At 37.0% G+C, this 27,227-nt stretch overlaps 1 protein-coding gene across 2 annotated transcripts; it reads right to left on the bottom strand.

The window, feature by feature from the left end:
* Positions 1-7: 7 nt before the first annotated feature.
* slc30a5 (solute carrier family 30 member 5) lies at positions 8-10,371 on the bottom strand. Of its 2 annotated transcripts, none has more exons than XM_057322345.1 (17): positions 10,156-10,371; positions 9,998-10,072; positions 8,622-8,744; positions 8,474-8,540; positions 7,889-7,974; positions 7,714-7,801; positions 7,539-7,626; positions 5,120-5,196; positions 4,850-5,020; positions 4,413-4,701; positions 3,881-4,089; positions 3,646-3,803; positions 3,406-3,535; positions 3,067-3,304; positions 2,659-2,885; positions 2,426-2,554; positions 8-297 (listed from the first exon to the last, which is right to left on the bottom strand). In XM_057322345.1, the coding sequence occupies exons 2-17, from the start codon at positions 10,066-10,068 to the stop codon at positions 127-129; spliced, it is 2,322 nt and encodes a 773-aa protein (XP_057178328.1). In that variant the 5' UTR covers positions 10,069-10,072; positions 10,156-10,371; the 3' UTR covers positions 8-126. The 2 variants fall into 2 exon arrangements, with proteins under 2 accessions (XP_057178328.1, XP_057178320.1); XM_057322337.1 differs by having other exon boundaries at positions 9-297; positions 9,998-10,075.
* Positions 10,372-27,227: the final 16,856 nt, after the last annotated feature.

Here is a 27,227-nt window from a genome sequence, read left to right as displayed (position 1 = left end):
ATATTAGAAACAACACAGAGCCTGTTATTAACATTATAAAATATTTTTATTAAAAAAAGAGAAAAGATTAAAATTACATCTTAAAACCCTTTATTTCACAATATTTAAATTTGTTAATGCAACAGTTTACATGATACATGTGCCATCTTTATAATATTTCATGGACTCCATCTGTTGTGTCATGGTTAGAACCTCGTGGAATCCGGTGCTAAGGCCAGACATGTGCTGAAAGTAGGCCTCTTTTTCTAGCTGAATAGTCAAGTTATTAACACCAGCATCTTTAAACACAGCTGACACCTGAAAAAGAAAAAAAGAAAACTAGCAATGCAAGTCAACTCAAACAAACTTCTGTAAATTTATCAATAAGTAAGGAATAATGTACAGGCAGCCGGTTGTTATTGCAGAAATAAGCCCCGACAGTGTGATCAGGACCCATTGCGAAGCGGAGGGTCCTGTATCACCCTGAAGGGGCTTATTGCGCAATAACAACTGGCTGCCTGTACATTATCCTGCTAATTACACGGCATGAAATGTGAATTTGAAATATTTTATTAGCTCATTTTTACCAAATGCAGACATTCTGTTTACTTTCGGTTTTAAAGGACCTATTGGATGAAAGTCAAATTTTTTCTGCGTTTAAGTGCTATAACCCGGTGCATCTAGCAACATAGAAAGCATGAAAAACAAGATCCCAGTAACTTTGTTTTGGTAAGCCTTTCTCTGCAAGCATGTGAGAAATCGAGCCGTTCAGATTTCGCTCCTGATGCAACGTAGACGCAGGCTCTTATTATAATATTACAGCCCCTTAATCTACACAATTCCACCCATGGCACTGCCGCCATTGTTGTTTTCACAAGCGACAGCGGTGTACGTGACGCCATGGCTAAAGTTCGTGGACAACATGCAATGTAGTCGCTGCACAGAGTCCTAACCTCGGAAGAGACAGGAGTGAATTTATTTTATTTTTAGTGGAAATCCTTCAGAAACCATAAGTAAAAACCTGCTTGTTTGCACGAATCACTTCAAGCCGGAGTGCTTTATCAACCTAGGACAGTACAAGCAGGATTAGCTTCAAAGTTGTTCCTCAAGAGGGATCGAGACCAACTGAACGAGACAAAACTGCCGATGTAAGTAATATTTATCAACAGTCTGAATTGACGTACATGTACCGTATATACTGTATGAGGATAACGTTAGCATACGATAGCGAAGGGAGCTAAATCAGTCACGGGCTAAATACAACATTCAAAGCCAGTGTTAAACAATCTATATTTATAATGGAGTTTAGCTGTATGTATGTTAATACATTATGTGCGTTAATATGTTCAGCTGCAGCAAGCTGTTTGTTTTGCTAATGAACAGGGGCGAACACTGCGGTTAGTTTTGGTTTAAACGTCTCAAATCATTCGTCCTTAGGCTGAAAAATCTGTCACAGCATACTAGTTATGCTCTCACGTTGTGTGTGTAACGTTATAACTTGTCAACGACTAGCGCTAAAATCCACGTAATTCTGCTGAGATCTGCAGGTGCGCATTCCGTGGATTTTAGGCAAGCATCCACACAGAACTTGAGTGCTGTTTGCTGTGATGTATTTTTTAGTCTCCGGACGAATGATTTGAGACGTTTAAAATGAAACTAACAGCAGAGGAGTTCAGGAAACATAATTTAGCTAAACCATTGCCTGGCAGTACTACACGTGTGTTGTGTTGACTCGCCAGACGGAAGGGGGGTGGGGTGCGCTGTAACTCATTATCATTAAAGAGACATGCACCAAAACGGGTTGCTTTGAGCATAGCTGTTTTTGACGAGGCAAAAAAGGTTATGTTTACACAGCCATTGAGTGTTTTTAAGCAAAATATGTTCCAGACATTTCATGAAGACCCTAATAAATCATATCAACTTGTTGAAAGTGCTCATTTAATGAGTCCTTTAAGGTAAGAAACGACGTTCAAATGTCACGAACAGGCAATTTGGTTTAATCATTTGTAAATATAATGTCATATATGTTATTAAAAGATATATTGATATTTAATTTATCAAAAAGAACTGTCAAAATGATTTGCTGCGTCCGGGTTACTGTGTGTTATTAGTTTTGTGAGGTTGTTATCTGGGAATAACGAACCTGCAAATGTCGCGACTGGCCAATCAGAATCAAGCATTCCAACGAGCCGTGTAATAATGCACATTATCAGTGCAAGATGACTTAAGAAATCACAAAGCTAAGAAGAACCAGTCAGTTATTTAACATAACTATGACTGTGTTTAAAAAAAAAGAAAGTCATAAAAATGTAGAATGGGATTATGAGAGGTTTATATTTAGGTGAACTATTCCTTTAAAGGGAATCAGAAGAATGAATGTCACACAAGTTTGAAACAACGTGACAGATTTGTCCTTTTTTTGGGTGAACTAATACAACATTCTCACCTGCTGAATAATACGCTGTTCTACTACATCAGACATGAGTTGAAGATGAATTGTCCCAGCAATGACACTGGCGGAATGTCTCCAAATGTGTGGGTCACGGTAGGACAAAACACCTTCTATTTTCTGAATCTGTGATTAACAAAAGAACATTCAATTATGTGTCTGAAGCACATTACTAAATTCCTGCAGAAAGGAATACTTCAGGCTACATTCGTCATGTCTTCATACAGTACCTTCTCAAGAGCAAAGTTGAGCTCTTTTTCATGCTGAGGTGGAGTTCTCAGCAGAAGTACCTCACAAGCATCCTTTATTAGAGGAATGACACTGAGAAAAATTAGTGTGGAAATGAAAAGAGAACAAATGGGGTCTGCGATCAGCCATCCGAACTGCCTGATGAGAATTGTGGATATAATCACACCAACACTGCCCAGTGTGTCGGCAAGCACGTGAAGAAACACTCCTGCAAATATAAAGGTAAATATTTTAATCAATATAAAAATGTACACTAACTACCAAAATTATAAGATTGGAAGTCCAGAGTTGTAGAGGAGCACAACATTTCCTTTTAGGGCAAACAATTTTTTTTTGTAGTGTCTATAGTAAAACATATTACTCATAACACCCACAATACCCATACCCACCTCTCATATTAGCATTCATTCCTCCTCCAGAAGATCCATGGGAATGGCCGTGGCTATGTGAGTGTCCATGTCCTCCATGACTGTGTCCATGGCCTCCGTGGCTGTGTTCTGCATGCCCGTGGTGCGAGTGGCCGTGCTCATGCCCAGAGCAGCTTCCTTTGGAGGCTCCATGAGAATGAGCGTGACTGAAGGCACAGATACCCACCAGATTAACGATGAGTCCGCCGACCGACACTGGCTGCAAAGAAACAAACAAACCAAATCAGTCCATCAAGACACCAACTTAGCAATCAGTACTGACCACAATGTGCATGAACTGTATATATTAGAGGTCTGTACCGTCAACATATCTGTGTTGATGTTTGGTGGATCGATAAGTCTGGTGACTGACTCCATGAACACAAAAAAAGCTATGACCATGAGAAACAGGCCATTGATAAATCCAGAGAGGATTTCAACACGACCATACCTGAAATCCGAGAGACACACTGTTAACAGCACTAACAATGCCATCTTTTCCTATAACAGTAATGAAGATGCTATCTTGTCAAACACAAAATAAACATAAAGGTAAATGACCCATAGGAATATATCCTGGTTGCTTTCCATCTGGTCATGAGGGCAGCAAAAAGTCCCAGCACCAGAGCGGAGCAGTCAAACAGCATGTGGAAACCATCCGAGATCAGCCCCAGACTATTGGTCCAAACACCATAGAAGAGCTCTACGAATGTGAAGGCCTGAGCCGAGATCAGCATGTTAGATTGTAGGTCAGGGGTTCTACTCAAATATGAGCAAAATCATGTGTGTAACGCACCAGGTTAAGGCAGAGGAAGTAGAAGATCTGTCGTGAGTCATACTCCTCCAGGATCTGTTTAAGGGAGTCTTTGATGAAGCGAGGCATAGATTGAGATGTGTGGTGGAGGGCGTCTCCCATGAAGTTATAAAGAGGTGTTCCTTCAGGAGAGTAACCCACCAGTGTACCTTTCTGTCCCTTTGATGATGGGGCTGATAACACGCAGTTGGCTGAAAAAATTCAGATAAAACTGATTTTCGTCCACAAGAAAGGTTTACACCTGAACTGGTACTTCTGTGTCTAAAATAATTGTTATATTTTGCATAAGAGTAAACTGCCTAATGGTGGGTGCCATATTGAGATCACGGCTTTAATAATAATTTACACTTGATAACCCCAGTATTATTAAATAGGTGACAAATGTATCTCTGCAACATGGTATTTCGAAGTCTAGAACAAGCATCTGTAACTAAAAACCTGTTTTTCAGCTTGACATTGCAGCAACATTCCTTTATGTTTGAAAAAAAACAAACAGAATGTGTCTTTAACCTACCCATGATGAAGAAGCAAGCGCTAACCAGGACTCCACCCGACAGCACATGCTCAGTGCTACTCTGCTGGGCTGTTTTACTCATAACTCTGAGCTGGTCAGTTAACGGATGGGTCCAGAAGTTAGCCAGCAGCAGGCCACAGAGGAACAGGAACGTAGAGCCATAGCGGGCACATCGCGGAGCTTCCAGCTTTGTCGTGCAGATGGACTCCACGTAAAAGTCAAGTATCATCACAGAGAAGATGATCATGAAGAACGGCAAGATGAGTCCAGACCAGGATTCCACCTTACTCTGAAGATTTCCATTATAAAACACGTCATGAAAATATCTCAGAACGAATGCATCAGAATAACGAAACTAGTTCATGGGGTTTTAAATATAGTATAAAGGATGCCAGGTAACAAAGCTTGATTTGAACATCAGTTCAGCTGGCTCTCACCTCAGTGGTTGCAGACAGCACTATGACCCAAGGCAGCAAAACTACAGAGGACACCAGGTTAGACAGAGCATAAAGGCGCTTCGCACCCCCGATCTCCACTGATAGTTTTCTAGATGCTGTGTTGAAGGCCACCTTCAGGCACAGAGCCAGAACCAGCAGAACCACTCCACCCTGATCAAAAAATCAGAAATAATCAGTCGTTTAATCAGTGAATCAATCACTTAAACAGGGTTTCTGTCGCTTAAAGATAAAAACTGTTAAAATGAGCACCTTGTGGTCCGCCACCCCTAGAAATGCAATTCCTGTGTACAACGCATGGGTAAGAGCACTGTCATGGTGTCCTTCAGCTTTACAAACAAAGTTAAGGAACATACATATTTAATACAGCATATATAATTCTTTGTTAAATTGAAATCAAAATTGACATTGCGTGTAATTTTTGGAAGGATCTATTGACAGAAATGCAAGATATTATACATAACTATGTCTTCAGAGGTGGACCTTACATAATGAAGCTTTATGTTTTTATTACCTTAGAATGAGCTATTTCTATCTCAGTGGTTCCCAAAGTGGGTGCCACGGCACCCCAGTGACAACTGGCTAGGGGTGCCGCCAAATCTCAGCTTTTTTCCAGTACCATATAATAATCTTTTACATCATATATTTTAAAATATATCAAAACACCAACATATGAGCATGTCCAAACGAAAGTGAAAATACGCGAAAAAACATATATTTCATGAAATTCATACATATGTAACGTTTAAATATCTTTTTTACCGCCACTTGGACTGTTCCCAGGAGAGAATCGCTCAGCTCCGCCCATTGTACTGATGCGCGCTCATTTGGGACAGGGACTGAGTACTATGGGATTCCTTTTGTGTCAATAAAAATGAACGCAAACTTTAAAAAATATACAATGAGAAAGAAAAAAACACTTTGATAATGAAAACAATAAACTCAATTGCAAGAATGATTTTCAAATAAACTGCTATTTTTCTTAACAATTTTCTAAGTTTCGTGGCGAAAGGCGAACGAAAAATTGAGAAGCGTAAACGAAAACTCGGAAAGCGCAAATGAAAAATCTAGCAGCGAATTCAAAACTATTATTTGCAAAAACGAAACTTAGAAAATTGTTAAGAAAAATAGCAGTTTATTTGAAAATCATTCTTGCAATTGAATTTATTGTTTTCATTATCAAAGTGTCCCTGGCGTACGTGATAAACAAAAAAGGCAGCGCCTGTCAGTGGAGCATGATCCACATTCTACCCCTGTATCAAGAGGCTGTGCTCCCAAAAGCAGGCACATGTATCCCCATAAAATACCCATAACACAGTTCCATGCACAGGTATTTTAGTTTCCTTTTTAGGTTGTAAGGTCAAGTATGAACAAAGCAAATAAGAACCTAAAGAAAAATGTAATGCGAGTTGTTTATTATTATTATTAAGTATCAATCTTTATTCTAATGTGTTTTGTTCCAACGATTCCCACATACAGCAAATGGTTCATATCAGTCTATAAGATTTGTTTACATGTGTCATCGAGTTGAAAAATGACAGATGGTTAATTTAAATGATTTGTTCCACCTCATATAATGTCCGTTGTATTGCATTTGTAATAAAATCATGCAGCTGTTTATACTTCATTTGTTGTTTGCTCATCTGGATTTAATTTTATATACAGTATGTATGTACACATGTACATTTAGTTAAATCAGGGTTGGGGTGCCGTGGGAAAAAAACACTACAAAGGGGTGCCTTGCTTTCGAAAAGTTTGGGAACCACTGTTCTATCTACATACACCGCGTGTCCCCTTGCATTTGCCATGTTGTTTCTACACTAGCCCTAAACAGACAAACATTTCTACAGAGCGAGTTTCGTAAATACATGATCTTTTTCGGCAAAGAAGCGAAAATGTGACGACAACCTTATCCTGTGTCAGCCTCCGTAGTGCTTCGAAAGGGAGGGAGGAGGGGTGGAGTGAGCCGTTGGTTGCAATTCACAACCTCACCACTACATGCTGCCATATTTCATACATTGGACCTTTAACTTTCTTAATACGCACTAATACAAGTTATTTAGTAATTTATTTTGTTACTCAAAAAAATTTGAGTACCTTTAAAATAAGTTTAACAGGAAGCATGTACAATTTGCATGTTAAAATAGTTTCAGCTATTTGTAGGTTGACTTCTTAAAGGAGTAGTTCATCTTCAAAATGAAAATTTGAAGTCATTTCAAACCTGTATGATTTTCTTTCTTCCGCAGAAGATATTTTGAAGAATGTTGTTAACAGCCCCCCCATTCACTTGCATTGGTTTTGTGTCCATACAATAGAAGTGAAGGGGGGGCTGTGCTATTCTGTTACCAACATTTTTCAAAATATCTTCTTTTGTGTTCTGCAGAAGAAAGAAAGTCATGCAGGTTTGAAATGACAAGAGGGCGTGTTAATGATGGCAGAATTTCGATTTTGTAGCTGAACTACTCCTTTAAAGAGTGTAAACACTCTGGCACACTTTCAAACATTGCTTTGCGTTTAAGTGTCCCAACATGTCAACTTTTGACTCAACCAGTGATTAAAGTTTGGGGCAGGACTATATCATTGTAAAAAATGAAACAAGAAGACAGAGTATTTAGGTAACTGTCGGGTAAGAAATAATACAATAACACTAAATAAATTACTAGAAGGATACGGTGCTCTGCCATCTTTGCCATGAGATCGTCATTATCAAACAGCAATAGGCAGATGACAGCTATAATGAAGAAAGCAGCACCCCTCGTCTGTAGAGAAAAGCAAAAGGAGAATGGGTCAGATGATATATTTAGCTCAATCTATGATGCTGGTTATCATTTCTGTGAAGTTCTGACCTTAGAAGGTCCCCCTCCAGAGCTAGTGAAAAGAACGCTGAGGAGCGAGATCACCACCAAGTCACTGTGCTCGAACAGCAATAGTGTCCTGAAAGAAAGAATGTCAGTTTAGCTTAACAACATTCTTGCAAGGATAATGGAAGTTATATTATTAAGATTCAGTCTGAACACATACCTGAGTGGCCCGCAGAGCGTCAACCCGAAGAAACCCAACAGGGAAATGACGCAGCTCATGACCGAGTGTTTGAGGATTTTTATCCACTGAAATTAGAAAACGGATGAGTGGGCTGCTGTGTTCAAACATGAGGTGAGATTTATTTAATGATTTAAAGCATTTAGAGCATTTGCAGCTCATTTTACTTTCAACATGTTCTTGAACAAGCACCTTGACCAATGGAAACCAATAGAAAGTGGTTAGATTGGTGAGATTTTGGAAAAGCTACATTACTTTTAACAGAAGATTAAAATAGTTCATGGCTGTGGGTTAACAAACCAACGTTGCATCATCCAAAAGTGGAAAATGGTTTCAACGGCAGTGGTGGTTATTAGATTTTTATAAAAGATTACAAAAGCATTTTTTTATCTTTGGACTGATAAAACTTTCACAATATGGCCAGAAATGTATGTCAAGTAAGTATAAAGAGCTTCAATTGTTTTCAGGTTGACTTTAAGCTGTTAACAGATTTAAATGGGAAAGAATGGGAATTTAACTTTTAAGCATACATTTTAAATAGATTTTTAGCATTTATTCATACTGCACCTGTCTTTTAGGTATCATTTTTCCTGATGAGAATGGCTTCTGAAAGAAAACCAATATCACCGCACACCTAAGTAGAAAAGATGAACCAACAATTAAACACTCATCACACAATTAATGTATCTGTAATATGATGTTATTTCATCCTTACCCCAATTTCAGTATAAAGAGAAACTGCACAATGTGCACAACTTTAAGAAGATCATAGGACTCAAATATCCCAAAGGCCTTTAGCAGCTTGGTAAAGTAGAGTAGCACTATGTACCGGGTCAGCCTGAGGGGAAAAACACTTCTTTAAAGTAAAGAAACGGTCGAGGCTCGCATCATCTCTTAAAGACAGGGTATAATGTGACTATTATTCATATGTACCACAGAGAAGCATGGTAACACCATGTTTTAATCAATAACATTATATTATATTATTATATTATATTATTAATGAATCAGTTATATTTTCATATTATTGATTGTATTATTGTATTCTTTAAAGACTTTGAGCCATGGTATATGAATAAGGTAATCAGTTTTGTGGGTAATCAACGTGACATGTTTATGATAAATTTTGTTCATCCCGAACACAAGCTTTCTTCTATCAACCAATCAGATTGCAGATTTTGTTTTACACTTAGGGGTGGTTTCCTGTACAGGGCTTAAAAGGATAGTTCACCCAAAAATACTCAGATGCTTGTCATTTCAAACCTGTATGACTTACTTCTTCTGCAGAACACAATAGAATATATTTTGAAGAAAGTTGGTAACCGAACCGCTCCGGCACCCTTTCACAAGTGAATGGGTGCTAGTTAACAACATTCTTCAAAATATCTTCTTTTGTGTTCTGCGAAAGGAAAGAAAGTTATACAGGTTTGAAATGACAAAAGGTTGAGTAAATGATGACAGAATTTTCGTTTTCGGGTGAACTATCACTTTAAGATTAGTCCTAGACTAAAATAAATGTTAGCGCTGTCTAAACTGACTCATCTTACAATCATCATCAGTGCCAATGTTTTGTCTCAGAATGCACACAAGTAACGTTTTTTGAAAGGGGTGTTTGTGAAAACTACCTAAATGTCCTCATTTAACTAGGGCCTAGTCCTGGCTTAATTTATATCTTGTCCCGGAAACCACCCTGTTATGTTAGGGTTAGGTGGCTTAGGACTGGGCTGGTGGTTTGTTATTTTTGTCTGATTTGGTTTTGGCTTGGGGTTGTTTTATGGGTGGGGTTCAGGAAAGTATTATTTTTTATTGTTGACAGAAATGTTGTTTCTGGACCAACAAACGATGTTGATCCAAGAACACATCTTGGCAAAATCACATAGACCAAGTGATAACAGAGGATGATCTATTGGAAAGACTGATGATTAGGCTAAAACTTACAGTAAACATAATATCATTAGCACATTTTTAACATAGTCCCACAGTATTACTATGGTTCTCAAGGGATTCTTTGAAAATAAAGGTTAACATTTAGTACTACGGTGCCGTTTATAAAGGTATTTTATTGGCATATAGGCTTTTATATTTTCTTACCTGGCATTTGGAGCCTCAACTCGCCCCAGTTTTCCACCAGAGATGACATTACTGCTGTATTTCTCATCCATTCTGCTGCTGTGTGTAAAATCGTTAATCTGTCTTTGAACTCTTAATTGAGAAACTAAAGAAGCTCTGATGTGGCTTACTGTGTTTACCTGTTCAGAAGGCTGACAACGAATCTAAGCGCAGATTCCAGGCCCCTTCGGTGCGGAAATGGCTCATGTACTGTTTACCAACCACAACGTTGAGCCCTGAAATAGTAATCGTTGGTTTTTGAAATACATATTGTGTAAAATCAAATTTTACTGTTAGCTAATAGCAACATTATGGACTGAGAAGTGACGTGAACACTTCCTTGCATATATGGCAGACGTCTGGGCTGACTTTCAAAATAAAAGTCACATAGCTCAAAATGTATTTAGGAAAATTCATACTAAAATAAAATAGCAATAAAAAATGGTATCTTACAAATGTAGCTATTAAAAACACAATATATACATATATAGAATTTATAATAATATATAAAATTTATTAATACTACTATAATCAATATCAGTGACTTTTCTGCGTTTGGTTTTGTCACTTTGGTTTAATGACAGCATGTCATTAATTGATGCAGCTTACGTGTTAACATCATTGGCATGATATTGTTTGGCTTTATTTATTCCATTTTTTATTTCCAGAATTAAATTACAATAAATTTTGACTTCAAGATTTTCATGTTCATGTTTGAAAGTAAAATGACTATAAGATTAATGATTGAATTTTACTTAATTTATATTAGCCTATTTTATTTATACTTTTAAATAATAATTAATATAATATAATATAATATTTATATCAAACCTAATTCATATAGTTTGTTTAATATTTATTTAAAGTTCTCTACACATGGAAAAAAAAATCTTATATCCATTGACCCAGTTTAATATTCCACACTTGTATTACTTGGTCAAACAGTCAGTTATTAGTAAATATTAGTATATTAGTTATTCATAAATTAGTAAATATTAGTTACGATTAGTAAATATAAATTTTATTAAACACTGGCAGATTATTCAGCCTGGAATATTTTTCAGTCTATCTACAGTCTATCTGTAAATCGTTTCAAAAGGAAAAATCATTTCTAGGGCTGTGACGGTGGCAGTTTTTTACCACCGCGGTGGTAATAGACAAATCGACCGCGGTGGTGCGGTGGTTGAGAAATATATATTATTTATATAAATAATATTTATATTATTATATTTGCGTGTAGCAACCACATGACGAGTGGAAGAGAAATATAGACCTTATTTAAATACTTGAAATTGTTAAATACTTGAAATTGAAATATGATATCTGAAATAAATGAGGATGAAACATCCGTCAATGTTTAACGCGCAAATCCATCGGTGAAACGGCACACTACAGCATATATAACATTTAAATAAACAATTTTCAGTAAGTTAAGTAAGTTTTCAGTAAATAATGAAAACTTAAATGATATAAGACAGCTAAATACTAAATAAAAAAGCTCTTGTTGCAGTAACTTCAGTCAGTGGCGTATTAACCCTTACAGTCCTTAACAATTCCATTTGAAACAAACTGTTTAAACCTACATTGGCTTTCCTATTCAGATTGCCATAAAAACTTTACTTTTTCCTACTCGTTGATGTGAAACTTACTTGTTGACATTGTCCAGATTAAAATGTGTACAGCTGCACTAAATGCGCGTTCAGAAGATGTGCACAGGAGCGCAAATGAAGAGATGTCTCTCCGCAACCGCGGCAAAACCTGCGCGCGCTCCGACACTAAGCAAGCGGGTCATATAGTTTTGATTTTACGTATCTGTTCATTTCACAACAAGATCCATTGCAAAACCCGCAGAATAACCTGGGTTTTGCCGTGCAGGCCCGCGCTCGAACGCACCAACGGAAACGTATGCCAATAATTTCTGTTAATATAAAATCTTTTAAATAAAACCAACAACAACTGAAAGGCTACAAATAGCAAACGTTATCGCAACTCTCATATTTATTACACCTATATTTGTCAGAGTGACGTGCACTACCGCCGGTGGCAGTTCGCCACCGTCATGGCACTTTACCACCGCAGCGGTTGTCACGGCCACCGTCACAACAACCCTAATCATTTCTAATTTCTAATCATACAGATGAATTAACAGTGTAGCGTTTTCACCTTTGCTGAAACTGTGGCAGATGGTTAAGCAGGCACTAGCTGACAGATTCATGAAGTGACTAAAAGGTGCATAAAATTGTCAGCTTCTGCCCAAGGCCTCACTGGCACATCAGCTATAGTGAATAAAATGACCTTTAAAGGTGTTTATGTCTAATCCTGCGGGGTGAATCATGTGTGTTATTGGTTTAGTGCAGGCCACAGATGGAAGCCATGACGTCAAGAGATGGCGTGTACAGTGTCCTGGCCTTCATATTACTGTTGTCCTGCTCATATATCCTTATAATGTGCAATGCAGAAAAGGTCAAGCGAATAGACTGTACACTAAATGTATCTAATTCACGATGTCATTCTTGTTTTGTAGCTATGAGTTGAACAGTAATGCATTATAATCATGCATTATTATGCAGCTATGGGGCAATTGCAGGAAGCAGTCGAACATTGTAAAGTTTTTCAATCACAAATAAGATTAACACTTAATGCAAAGTTCTTTTTTACCCAAGAATGCCATTTAAAACATAAAAAAAAGATTTTATGAAAATGATATCGCAACTGTATTACTTTAAGGAGCATGTAAAAATGTGCTATAATAATTTATTAAAATAATTAATTTTATTTTTCAATCTTGATATTTTTATATAAATTGTCAGATTTTTTTTATCACAAACACAATGCAATGAATAAACAGATCAAACCACTAGATGGCAGTATAAAGCTTATTATCTTTCTGCAGCACACAGCACACTCTACAGAGCCACGTGTCAATGTATAAACAACTGTTAAATGAGACCAAAACATTACATTGCAATAGAAGACAAATATGTATGCGTATTCTTCTATCATCACATATGAACTCTTCTTTAAGTAAAGAGATTGCAACAAGAGCTTACAGCTCAAAAAGAGCTTCATTTTTTGTCAAATGCCTTAGTTTCCATTCTTCAGACTGAAAGGTCCAACAAAATCCTCGGGGCGTCGAACGCCATCATTAGTTCATGCCTATGGTCCCGTGCAAAGCTGAATGATGTGACCACAGAATTATATAAGATTGCAGTATAACCGGTTTCTCCTGCCAGAAATGCAAGCAAAAGGACACAGGGTGGAGCAGCAATATGACATCACCGAGTCACCCAGCGTTCAGCATGCATGCAGAAGGAACAGAAAGGCGAAACACGCTAGACTTTGTAATGGCAAATGAGTCGCTTTTGGGTAGAACATCTATATTAAGTGCGCGGCAGGACTCGGCACAGAGTGTGACCATTCATGCTTCACACACATTAGCAGCATTTGGCAAACGTTGCCGATTTCAGAGCCAAGATGGAAATGGAAAGGAGGGGAAAAAGCAGGCAAGGGTGGAATATAGAGTATGGGGTTTCTTCCTCCGTGACTTTCTTTTTCCCACTGCTCTGAAGTTTCATGATTGACTTTTGGCCAGTTAGAACAAACTGTTCAAAGAACGGGGAAGGTCTTTGAAGGCTGGAGTCTGCAAGAGAGAGCAACTGTATCAAAACGTTTCTCCTGCTTAGAACAACACACAACACATGACAGTCGGTGATGTTTGCTTTCTCTGGCTAGGCAAACATTTTTCAGTGTACCAGTCTCGCGGAGATCAAACCAGATAACTTGTTGAAAAAACAGACTGGTTTCAGTTCAAAAGAGAAGTGGCCCATTTGTGGTGCTTGTTAAAGTAGTGGTTCTCAAACTTTTTCGTTGAAAGGTCCCCTTTGTGTAGAGTGCATCGCTTTGCGGCCCCCCAAATAAAGACTTATAATCTTAAATTTAACATTTTTATTTAAACAAAAACATATTCGGTTATACAATGCAGAAACATCAATTCTTTTGTCTGGTGGTCTTATTTTTCTGATGTTTGATTGCATAAAATCTATGATCAATTTCTATATTTCATAAAATGCCACAAAATCTGGGGCCCCCTGGATCCATCTCGGGGCTCCCCCAGGGGCCACGCCCCCCAGTTTGAAAACTACTGTGTTAAAGGCATTACGGTTTTAGCCTGATAGATGATAAAACAGGCAAGAAATCATGGACCTACACTGCAAAAGGGGCCCAAGGTATGTCTAGGGACCAGAATACGATAAATAATTGGGGTCTTTTGAATTTAGCCAAGCTATAACAAATACCCAGAACATATTGGCAACCACATACTAATGTCCTAGCAACCGTGTGAACAAGAAAAAAATTAAAAATATCAGGTGATTAAGTTAAGTCAGATGAATTTTCTTTAAGTAGAAAGTTATATTATTGTAAGGATTGATGTGTCAAAGTTAAGGTGACATAATGAAGTTCATTGGTTTGTTTCGTTTTAAGAGATGTTACTTTATTTATTTACTGAACCTCATGTTCTTTCGAACCTTTTCTTCAACTGGAAAAAAAAGAATCTTCAAACAGTTTTTGCATCCATGAATGGGGTTTAGGGACTCATAACCAGCTGGGAAACATATCATAATACCGTGCATAGAGGACACATATTTGTTCTAGATTCCAAGGTGAAAATGAAAACAAATGTCTTTGCTTACTCAAAGATTTAAAGATAAGTGCAATGCAGAGCTGTAAGAACACGTGATAAAGAGAGGAACGCATTGTACTTGTTATGTCTGAAACCATTTGGACACTGGTGTTTGCTTAATCCAATGTACAAGGAGCATATGGGTAATAACTGTTGTTATGTTAAATCACATTTATGAAAAAACTTAAACTTAATATACTAAAAATCTATTATGGGTGAAAAAACATGTTTATCTTTAATAAACGTGTAGGCCTATTTCTGAGGCTAAAAAGCAATGGCATCTTTTTTTAGTCAGGCCTCACAGACCTAAACGCCACACAAGGGTTAAGCTTTAAATATAAAGAGCACTTCTATTTGCATTGAGGGTCAAAGAGATACAGAAAACACAAAATAATATGTATAATGTAAAAGAGATATGATAATATTGTGCAATGTAGTTAATGACACATATACTAGCTTGATAATTCATTGCAATGTGGCTATATAATAAGTTAATAATAAGTTATAAGTCTGTTATGTTAGTTAAAACTTTTAAAAATAGTTACTTAAAGGCATAGTTCACCCAAAATTGAAAATTCTGTCATGAATTACTCAACATCAAGTTGTTCCAAATCTGTATACATTTATTTGGAAGAATGTTAGCAACTGAGATTTTCCAAGACTTGACTACTGTAATGCACTGCTTAGTGGTTGTCCTGCAGCATCAATAAACAAACTACAGTTAGTTCAGAATGCAGCTGCCAGAGTTCTAACCAGGTCCAGAAAATACGATCACATAACCCCAATGTTATCAACCCTTCACTGGTTACCCATTAAGTATCGTATTGACTTTAAAGTTCTTTTAATTACTTATAAAGCCTTAAACGGTTTAGCCCCTACCTACATAACAGAGCTTCTACCACATTACAAGCCATCACGCTCTCTAAGATCTCAAAACTCTGGACTTTTGATAATAACTAAATCCACCAAAGGGGGTAGAGCTTTCTCATACGTAGCACCTAAACTCTGGAATAGCCTCCCCGATACTATTCGAGGGTCAGACACACTCTCCCAATTTAAATCTAGATTAAAGACACATCTTTTCAGCCAAAGCATTCACTAACACATAGCTAATGAACAGCAGCTACGCTAATTATTCTCTTTCTGCCCTCGCCTCGGGATGCCCATCCCGAGGTAGGGAGAGATTCCGCCAGGCCCAGATGAACGTCATATGCCCATCCACAACTAGAGATTACGCCAGCTACATCGGAAAATCCCGTACCATCCTCCTGTGAGAGCCTGTGGACTGACTGACCATCTCAGCTCCATCCAAGGCAATTCCATCACCACCCAAGAAAAAGGCGACCATCTGGCCGGCCCAGCTCAGACAATTCCATCCCCAACCGAGAGCAAAGACGGACTACCTGTCACATAAATGCTAAATTTACAATACTTGGTATTTAATGCTAAACTTACATCACATGACAGCAGTTTGAAGTTATGGCTGCACTCAGTGACTTTGATTGGAGGTAGCTGGGTGGGTGTTTGTAGGGAGTGGGGGGGCTTGTTGGTTGTGGTTCGGGGCGTTTCATTTGTTGGGACTGTGTGGGTCTGGTCTGGTTGGTCTTGTTTTGTGGTCGATGTCGGACAACAGAGGAATAAAGTTAATTATGCCATTACTACTTTTCCCTGGTTGTTCCTCTGTTGTCTGTTGTTGATCGCGGAATGGGACCGGGTTGGACCTGCACGGTTTCGGCGGGTGGGGCTTCCTGGGTCGCGGCTCGTGGGCTCTCCCTGTTCTTCGTGGACGTTGCTCGGTGGCTTTGGTCGGGGTCACTGAGTGCAGCTATGACACGTCAGAGGAGATCTGGCCCTTCCGGCTGAGCCTGGTTTCTCCCGAGGTTTTTTTTTCTCCATTATTCATCATTGGAGTTTGGGTTCCTCGCCAGCAGAGCAGTGCAGTGTTGGCTTGCTCACCGGGAGACTGCATTTATTTATTTATTTATTCATTTATTTATTAGATATTATTTATTATAATGATCTTGCTTGGTCTATAAACACCATGCACTGTGCTGTGTTTTACCTTTCTGTGTTTTTCTTATTTGCTCCTGTAAAGCTGCGCTTTGGAACAATGCACATTGTGAAAAGCGCTATATAAATAAAATTGAATTTAATTTAATTGAATTGAGATTTCTAGAGCACCCTTGACTACCTAGAATTGTTGTATTTTTTTTTGTTCTGTTGAACACAAAAGAAAATGTTTTGAAGAATTTAGTAAAACAAACAGTTCTGGGGCACCTTTTACAACCATTTAAATGGTAGTCAATGGTGCCCCAGAAATCTAACATTCTTCCAAATATATTTCTTTGTGTTCAACCAAACAAAGACATTTCCACACGTTTGGAACAACTTGAGGGTGAGTAAATGAAGACCAAATTTTCATTTCTGGGTGAACTATCCCTTTAATTATAAACAAGGTTGATCACATACATATATAGAACACATACATATAAATATATATATACACTATCCCATAGTTGCAGGGTTTAATTATTATTAAGCATGTGTTGTAAAAAACTGTAATTTGACCAATTTTACAGTTTTATTTGACTGAATTTTCACATACCTTTGCGGTAATGTGGCAAGACATGCAAAAAATGCAATTTGACTTTACAAAAATGTTATTTTAAGTTTTTTTTCTTCTAAAAACGGCCAATGCAGCGGCAGTGTTTTTTTTACCTATTGACACTGATTTTGCGTGCATAAATATGCCTATTTTTGCGTGCATATGATACACCAATTTAGCACACGTGCATATTAACCGGCAATTTGTCTTATTAACCTGTCTCCAAACAATAAACCTAATGTTAGCGTGCGTGCATATTATAGCCTCTACCCTAACCCAAACCCTAAACCTAACAGTATTATTTTAATTATTTCAGTGTTTCCTGTTCATGCACGTTTCAAAATGGCTGCTCTCCAACGAGGTGCACGCAAACATTGGCGTATCATATGCATGCAAAATCAAACTTTAGCGTACGTATTTCACGATAATGCAACAGCGTGTTATTTATACACAATTCATGAGACCGGGTTGAACTGAAGGGGCTTATTTCACCGATAACAGCCGGCTGCTTGTACATTATCCCGCTTATTACACAGTTACTTGCCACATGAGAAAAAATCTGGACATAAAATGTGAATTTGAAATATTTTATTAGCTCATTTTTACAGAATGCAGACCTTCCGCGAGGAAAAGCCGTTTAGTTTCGGTTTAAAGTAAGAAACAATGTTCAAATAACATATGTGACATTATATTTACAAATGATTAAACCAATTTGCCTGTTCGTTGACACCTGAACGTCGTTTCTTACCTTAAAACTGAAAGTAAACTTATTTTCCTCCTGCATTCCGTAAAAATTAGCTAATAAAATATTTAAAATTCACATTTCATGTCCAGTTTTTCCTCATGTGGCAAGTGGCCGTGTAACAAGCGGGATAATGTACAAGTAGCCGGTTGTTTTCCAGCTAGGCAAGGCATGCTAAAAACGACCTGATAACTTATAAGAATAATTTGGTTATGTACAGTATACAGGATAGACATGGAGATATGGAATTCTAATTGTAGTCCTCTCCAGGGTCGGCCTGGCCATCCGGCGTTCCGGGCGTTTTCCTGGTGGGCCGCTATCGTTTTGGGCCTGAAGGGACGCTTTGGCCGCTCAGACGGACGTACTATAAATGCGAATGCATGCAACGCGAATGCAAAAGACACTTATGCATTCCACCACCCCACCACCCCCCGTTGACAGATTTAACCATGCACCACCCCTTCGTCAACAGAAATGTTAATGGGCCGATGTGGGCGAAAAAATGCCAGGGCCGATTTTTCTTCCCAGTCCAGCCCTGGTCCTCTCAGTGAGAAGTTATGATCAATGTCTTCTTGGAAGTTACATTTCACAAGAGAGAAACAGAGGACATAAAACTGCTGGATATATTGAGGAGATATGTGTGTTGAAATTTATTAGAAATAGGGCTTTACAAAATACCTTAACTCTATAAAACAAATATAGACGATTCCCTTAGCAATCAACACAAATGATGGCGATAAGCCTGATGATTCTTTAAACCATCACACCACGTTGCAGCTGCCAATGTTTGCAGTCAAGTGTTATGTCATTATTTGCTCACTGAGTTTCATCCACTTTCAACAATTTGTCCTCCCATAAAGTTAACACTGCCTCGGTCAGCACAAACAGCTGTGCTCTAAGGCATCTCAGATCCATAATTTACCTTGAAAACTGGGAATTGTTTGCTTAACAATCACGTTGTCACTGACAGATGGGAAATAGAGAGCAATAACAAATGAAACGGTGAAAAGAGTTTTAATGTTTCAAGGTTTTCCGCTGATGCAATAGGAACACCTAATGTATGACCTTATATCTATTGCTACATTTCCAGACGGAGGGTGGTGTAATGAGGAATGGATCAAACTCTTTCACCACACAAATGTACACATGTTCAAAGGTTATATACTGATCATTGATAATGCCATACTTTCATTGGATTGGCAGAACAATCTTGTAAATACACAGAACATTGACAGTGACTCAGACTTCAGAGTCCTAATCTCGACTGTCACTAGCATAACAGCAAATCGTACCGAAACATATTGACATACAGATTCAATCAGCCATCTCGTAAAATAGTTACAAATTATGATGGGTTCTCCGTTTGAGCGGTTGAGAAATGGCAAATTCTCCAGATGAATTGGTTTTTAAATAAATGAATACAAATAAAAATCGAACGAATATTATGAAAGTTATTAGCAATTACCTCACTGTAAAAATAATCTGTTGTTTTACCTAAAAAATGAAGTTACCCGGCTGCCTTATAATTTTTAGTTCAGTCAACTTAAAAATATTAGTTAACATAACAATTTTGCATCAAATTCATGTAATAACTAATATTTTTATGTTGTTTTAGAGGCAGCCAGGTAACTTAAATTGTTAAGTTGAAACAACAAATCAAATTTTACATTGCTGAATTTAACATATTGCCATTGTTGGACTAAAAGCTTGTATCTCCAAAAGTGCCACTTTACAGTAAAAGAAAATAATTAAACACCAAAAGCTCTTTTCAATTTTATTGGTTAAATATTTGCAAAACCCAAAGCAAACATGAAGGGTGGCATGATTTATGAATAAAATCTTGAAAAATTGAGATACGAGGTTTAAGTCTGACAGTGACGATACGTAATATCCATTTGTTTGGTAATAAAGTATTATTGAATTCTAAATAGAAGATGTGCAGCAGATTATGACCTTCGGTTATAAATAGTAAAACAAGTCACACAAAACACTTGCAATTACTTGATTAAATGTTATTTAAATGACATCAAAGGGACATAAAGCTTCTACAGAAGATAATTAGATGAAATGTTGCTTTTCATGATGGCAGATAACATATGAACGGTCTTGCGCATGCTTTCTCCATGTTGTGGTGTCATTAACCATTGTAAATGATCCCCCTTAATGGCTTTCATAGAGTCAGTGGAGAGTTATAGCACTGATCATTTACTTAATAGCTCTGGTTGAGTTAATGGATTCCACTGGTATTGTTTCCCACACTAAAAACCTTCATGACATTTAAAGTCATGTTGCACAAAGGCAACTGGAGCGCAGATGCTCTTGCAATTAGGTTTCGCTCATCCATGCTTTTAATGCCAATGCGGATACAACGCTTGTGGTTTCAGGCATGAACTCTTTGTTTGGTGAACCAGATAAAAAATTATAATCCAAGGCTAATGAGCTGCAGTTCATTACATGAGAGTCAGGCATGCCTTTAATGGCAGTGTGTTTGTTTTCAGGTTCTACAGAATGATCAAATAGTTGTTGTGGAGAGGTTGAATAGCATTTCTGAGAAATCATGTTTGGCAAATTATAAAAATCGTATAAATATACACTAAGGGGCATGTTAAAACAGACTTGTGCGGTGGTTTTGAATTGGGCCATTAAAGGGACAGTTTACACAAAAATGAAAATTCTTTCATAATTTACTCAAAACTGTAAAACTCGAAATTTCTTTACACGCTCAAATGACATAAGATCCCTGTGACATCATTCAGTGGGCTTGTCCAAGTAGCCTGGTACTTAGATTAAAACTCATTGCATTGCGAGTTTATTTTGGGACTGGAATTGGATAAAAAAGGATTATAGCACAATTAATCCCTTATACTCTTGATGGCCAAGGACCTCAAAAGCCTGCTGCTACATGTGACAGCTTGTATTCTCAAATCTCCATCTGGGAACGATACTCTTCTGCTAAACATAGATTTGACATTCTATCTCATGAAAAGATTAGCTGTTTTTGGTCTACTGTGAAAGGCATGATGTATGGAAGTCTTAAGAACAGCATGTTCCTACTACTTAAATGTTTCAGATGTTTGATGCAGTGAAGGGGGTAACTAAAAATAAGCTATTAGACATGGCCTGTGAAAGTTCATCTGGCAGTTACATTGCATTTACACAGCAATCTGAATCGAATTTATGCCGTTCATAGTGCCCTTGAACTGAACATGTTTTTTCACTTCGGATTGGAATCTCACAGAAATAACACGCGTCCCAACCATGGTGCATCAGTTTTCTGAGTCCCCGGAAACACTTCCGTTGTCGTTTGTGGTACCTGCAGCGCGTTTCTGTATTTGTTTGTGTTGCGAGAATTTGCAGCGCGTTTCTGTATTTGTTTGTGTTGCAAGAATTTTCAGGGCATGTGTTGCCAAACTAATGAAGATGCTTTCTGAATTTGCTGGTGTTTTTTCGGTTTGCATGTGTTTTCTTCCGTTGCAGCGCGGTGACACCTAGCGACTTCCGTATTTAACAGAACAAATACGTTTATACAGGTTTGGAACAACTCGGACAGTAATTCATGACAGAATTTTCATTTTTGGTGGACTATCCCTTTAATTTACTTAATACAAATGTATTAAAATACATAAATAAAACTCCTCGCCACCGTTTGCATACTGTTTGCCTGACTGGGGGCAATTCGTATTTATTAATATAACTTTAAAATGTAACATTCTGCTTACTTTATTTATTATTACATATAGGAATTTATAGTCCATATAATATTTGACCCGTGTTTTTCTCTTTTATCTTAAATGTGTGCTTCTCTGAGATCTGTGTGTGTGTGTGTGTGTGTGTGTGTGTGCGTGCGTGCGTGCGTGTGTGTGTGTGTACGTGCGTGTTCGCGTGTGTGTGTGCGTGTGTGTGTTTGCGTGCGTGTGTTTGCGTGTGTCAGTGCGTGTGTATATTGTGCTCTGTGCGTGTGGAGTTGTGTTTTATGTATGAACCTGTGTGCGTGTCTGCATTCTGTGTTTGTTCACTTTTTTTAGTTTTAACTTGTATAACTTTAATGTTTTACTTATAGTCAATATATTTCATGTACAGCTGTTTTGTAACAATGAAAGTTGTAAAAAGCGCTATATAAATAAAGTTGATTTGACTTGACTATCCCTTTAAATGCATTAACCTCATCTCTATGTCTCCTTATCTCTGGAGAACATAAACTTGATTTACATTTCCTGAGCCTGCTTGCTTATGTAATTATCATAGATTACGCTGAAAAAATAATAATTATGACTTGATTTATCTAGTCAATGCCTTTGGAAAAAAAACTGGCCCAATGTCTTTGACAGTGGCCCTCCAGGAGCAGAATTGATCAGTGGTAAAATCACTGCATGTAAGCCTTAAGTGGCTTTTATAAAACAATGGCAACAGCAATGTCCTGTATTAAAAGAATCAAAAGGTTTAATGAAAAGTTGGGTTTTGAAATTTAAATGAAAAAATGGTTTTGATTACTACATACAGTAATTCACCTTCAATTAACGTGACAATTCTAGACCTCAGGACCATTTACAGAAAAGTCAAAGACCAAATGAAGTGCTTTGAAATAAATGTGCAGCTTGTTCGATGTGTTGACACAATTGTGTGGAACATATGAAGTCACTCCTCCCCCTTTAGAAATTGTGGATTTGTATTGGCAGAAGTGAGAGTCTTTAAGCTGTAAATGCTTCTTAATGCAAATTTTGTAGGAACATTGGATGTAAGTAAATTGTCACATATTGTTCAGAAGCATGTTGTCAACATTGGAACTCATAAATCATTACATTTTGAGTATCATTATTGATGTTATTATTATCATCATTGTTTTTTAAACGGTAAAACAAGCACCTCAAATCATTACAATTTTCTTATTTATTAAATCAAAATTGTGTCACACTGTTAATGTGTAGGCTATTACTGCTGTCGCTGAATGATGTTTGAGTGTTATTATTATATTACACAAAGCTGAGTCACCTTGCTAAAATGAATCATTAATCTTAAAGGGAATTACCATGTCAGATAACAGTAGGGTTACTAAAAGAGCAAGGCTGATAGAAAAAGAAAAACGAAATGGAATTCTCTTTGAACTCTCTTTTTTAAGCAGTCATCACCTGTATTAAACTTGGAAGCGTTTAACCTCACTGACTAAGCAAGATTAGTGTCTTCTTCCAACAGAAGGACGGTAGCAAGCTAAAACGTTTTCCTGGAAGCTAACTTCAGCAGTAGCATTGATAATGCAATCCATAAAGCAGGGATTATGACCACTGCTTATTATATGTGCAGTCAGAAACATTTCACTTCGATTTATACGTCTCCACAGAACTGTCAATCTGTTAGAAACAGAATAAGATGATTTTTATGATGTGTGAAGTTGAAAAGACAACATGACATTGAGTTTTTGGCTCAACTCAAGAATAAATTGTAAGTGTTTTTTACAGCTATACTGTAGATGCAAACTCTAAGGCCCGGTTTCACAGACAAGGCTTAAGGCTAGTCCAAGACTAAAATGAATGTGTGACCTGTCTTAACCCTATAACTTGCCCAGAAATATCTTCAAATATATCAGTGCCATTGTTTTGTCTTGAGATGCACACCAGTAATGTATTCTTCTAAGACATAAAAGTGACATGAATATCTTAATTCAACTAAGGCATAGTCCTGGCTTAAGCTAAGCCGTGTCTGTGAAACCGGGACTAAATCTTAAAATACAAAAATCCATAATAAAACACATAACACATGGTAAAAGAAACAAAATACACTACATTTCGATAGTTTCCAAATATATAAGTTGTCATTTCCACCACGTTTTGTCAATTTTCAAGCCTTGATAATTTCTTCAAAAATTGTGTTTAACAAGGTGACAGCTTTGTCTGTGACAAAAATCAATGTCAACATTCACTGTGAACAATATTTTATAGTATTACTTTCACTCAACCTCTGTTTCAATTTGTGCACATTTATGCAAAAATGTTATTATTTGTATGTTTGATTTATAAATGCTAGCTATAAATTAGCATTAGCAAGACAAAACTCTGTGAACTGGAAGTCATGATTGTCTTTATTTCAGGATTCTGAGCATTACCGAGTAAAACAGAAAATACAGTAAGAAAAATATGTCTTGTGTTCTTCACTGTGAATAAATTGTATCTAGAAAAGATATAAATAATTTATAATAAACACTGCAACGTCACATAAAAAATAAACATTCACATTTTTTATTTCATTAAGTTGAGTTTTAAGAAAGTTCCACGGAGCTAAAAGAGCCCATAGCTGAGGACACATCCAGATAGTTCTGACAAACCATTAACAGCACATTGCATAAGAGTAAACCAATAGTCTGCACTCTTGCTGATGTGCACTTTGAACCACTATCTTATCTTAACTTCAAACCACACATTGGAACCTAGAGACCATCAGCTGAGTCAAAAGCACCTAATCCATCCAGTTTCCAGTTATAGTCAATATTAAAATCTATAAAACAGATGATAATGATAACTATGTCTTTGACATTTAAATAAAACTATCATTGACCTGACATTTATTACATTTGAAGTAATCAAAAGTCTTTTAAAAAGTATATTGGGGGAATGTTTATACAAGTGTAAACTGTATAAACAATATAAATTGCTATTTGAAAATTAAATGTAGCCTAATTTGACACAGTACAATATTAAGTGTTTATTACTTGTGAACAGGTGGCAAGTATACTGGAATGTGGATTATTGGTAATTTATCTGGGCCAACAGGTGTATCAACGATTCTCTAATTGCAAAATGCCATATGTCAACCATAACGGTATGTTTCACATACTGGATGCTGACTGATACTGGTTGATAGCATGCAGTAAAATTATGTTTTGATAAAATGTTCTTTATATATTCTATTACGCTGCAATAAAATTATTTTGCTCATTTTTAATGGCTGTTAAAGTAGAGAAATACGCTTTGAGTGTAGTTGCAGCAGCTGCCAGTAGGGGTTAATCAGTTAAACCTTCACCCCCTGACCTGAATGTGAATGTGGACCACTAATCTTTGCTGGTTTAAATGGTTTAAGGATGTCGTGACGCCAGCTGAAATGAAAAGTAGAATCAGAGACATATTCAGGCAAGTTCTGATGTCATGTTGACTTCATGTAAAAGTGTTCTACTGAATTAAACAGACAAGACATTTTTTTAAACAAAGTTTTATATGCCATGGACTAATAAAGTCTTTTCAAGTTATAAGCAGCTAGAGCAGTGGTTCTCAAACTGGGGGCCGTGGACCCCTAGGGGGACCCAAGATGGACCCAGAGGGGCCACGGTTTTGAGGCAGTTTATGAATTATAGAAATTTATGATAATTTTGGGCAATCAAATGTTTGAAGAATTACCAACCAAAAGAATTGCTGTTCCAGCATTCTATAATTATTAGTGTTTTTTGGATCACAAGTCATTATTTGGGGGCACAAAGCGATACACCCTACACACAGGATGTACGGCCTTACAATGAAAAAGTTTGAGAACCACTGAGCTAGAGTGTTTGTCTGCTGAAAGTAGGCCGAGAGCTACTAGAAATAGCAGTCTCAATGAATATTTAACAGTGAGAGGTTGCAGCTCATTGCGCTGACATTAACAGAAGTCATTAAGACATTTTCTTTCAGTATTTATTCCAGATCAAACTATCATTAGTAACAGATTAAATAGTATTAACGTGATAGTTCAGCCAAAAATGAAAATGATGTCATCTTTTACTCACCCTCTTGTCATTTCAAACCTTTATTACTTTCTTTCTTCCCCAGAACACAAAAGAAGATATTTTGAAGAATGTGGTTAACTGGCCCCCATTCACTTGCATTGGTTTTGTGTCCATACAATAGAAGTGAATGGGGGCCAGTGCGGTTCGGTTATCAACTTTCTTCAAAATATCTTGAAAGGACAAGAGGTTGAGTAAATGATGATAAAAAGGTCAACGAATTGAATTACCTTTACTTTAATAGTGACAACACCTCTCATCAGATATATACTTTCATATACAGTATATACTTAAAAACCATTTAATAAGTTCCTTGTTTTAGAAATCTCTTTACACATCACTTTCTGTAGGTTAGTAACATTAATCAGAAATGTGGCATGTTATCGTCTGTAACACCATGTAGAATCCATTTAGTCTATGGTAAAACACATAGTGCAAAGGTCTAAGATAATGACTCTGTCCTGTTGCATCATCAAGTTACTTTCTAACGTTTGGTTTAATTCTGCATAACAAACTCGAACGATAAATCACACAAGACCTGTTGTAGTGACAGACTGTTACTGAATTCTAACAGTCACTGCATACATGTTACATGATTGTTAAAATGAGATCTAAATATCTTTAGTGCAGCATGTCATTCCAGGGCTGTTTTGCAATCCAAGCACCATGGTGACAAATATGCAAATATGCAAGTCAAAAGTTTAAACAGTTTTATATAATGATGTTTTCTTAAAAACTTGAAATTATTTTTAAAGACAAATTGAAAATTGAAAAAGTTTAATGTTTAAAATGGATGAATTGGAGCATGCAGTAAAAGAAAAGCTGGCAACATAATTATGACCACCATGCATTTATAAAGCAGATGAATGTTTTTGAGAGTATTCTCAAGAGTGTGCAAATGGTGGGTTTAACGTCAAATTCTAATATATAAAATCTTTATGACTTTACTATTTATTGTATGAGGTGGACAACAGTAATTATAAAGAATGGGAAAGTTTGTTTAAACTTCCATAGTGTACATCAAAGCACATTAAAGTTCTGCTCATTTGAAATGAAAGAACGTGGCTCTACAGTCTTTCCTTTTTCCGGAGAACAGCACATTTGACACCACTCTTGACTGTGGTTTCCTTTCACATACTCGCATGCTTCAGCGTGACTTGCTTGAGACGTGCATGGTCAACCAAATGCTGTAGTATCAAAATAAATAGGTCACGATTGTCAATCTATTGTCAATTGAGAGTTTCAATTCAAAATGTATGCATGTGTTGCTGTCATTGTATTCGTCACATTTGAGAGCACCAGAGATGTGGGTTTGGTAGGTACATATTCGATTCGATTTCAAACCCATCGGGCTTTCTGCATCTTGTCATTTTGACGATTGACAAGTTATGCAAGACCATTTCTGCTTATGAACAGTTTTAAAATGCTTTTCGTGGTTTA

Source organism: Triplophysa rosa, linkage group LG2, assembly GCF_024868665.1.
Source record: "Triplophysa rosa linkage group LG2, Trosa_1v2, whole genome shotgun sequence".
Taxonomy (NCBI): domain Eukaryota; kingdom Metazoa; phylum Chordata; class Actinopteri; order Cypriniformes; family Nemacheilidae; genus Triplophysa; species Triplophysa rosa.
The sequence above is the reverse complement of the archived record's forward strand: the minus strand, read 5'-3'. Positions and strand labels throughout refer to the sequence as shown.

Bases quoted from the DNA above. Each gene is read 5' to 3' on its own strand.
- slc30a5 (XM_057322345.1), bottom strand. From the start codon at position 10,068: ATGGATGAGAAATACAGCAGTAATGTCATCTCTGGTGGAAAACTGGGG. The intron at 2,886-3,066 runs GTGGGTATGGGT...TTATATTTGCAG, and splicing joins AATGAATGCTAATATGAGAG to GAGTGTTTCTTCACGTGCTT. The intron at 2,555-2,658 runs GTACTGTATGAA...TGTTAATCACAG, and splicing joins TCAACTTTGCTCTTGAGAAG to ATTCAGAAAATAGAAGGTGT.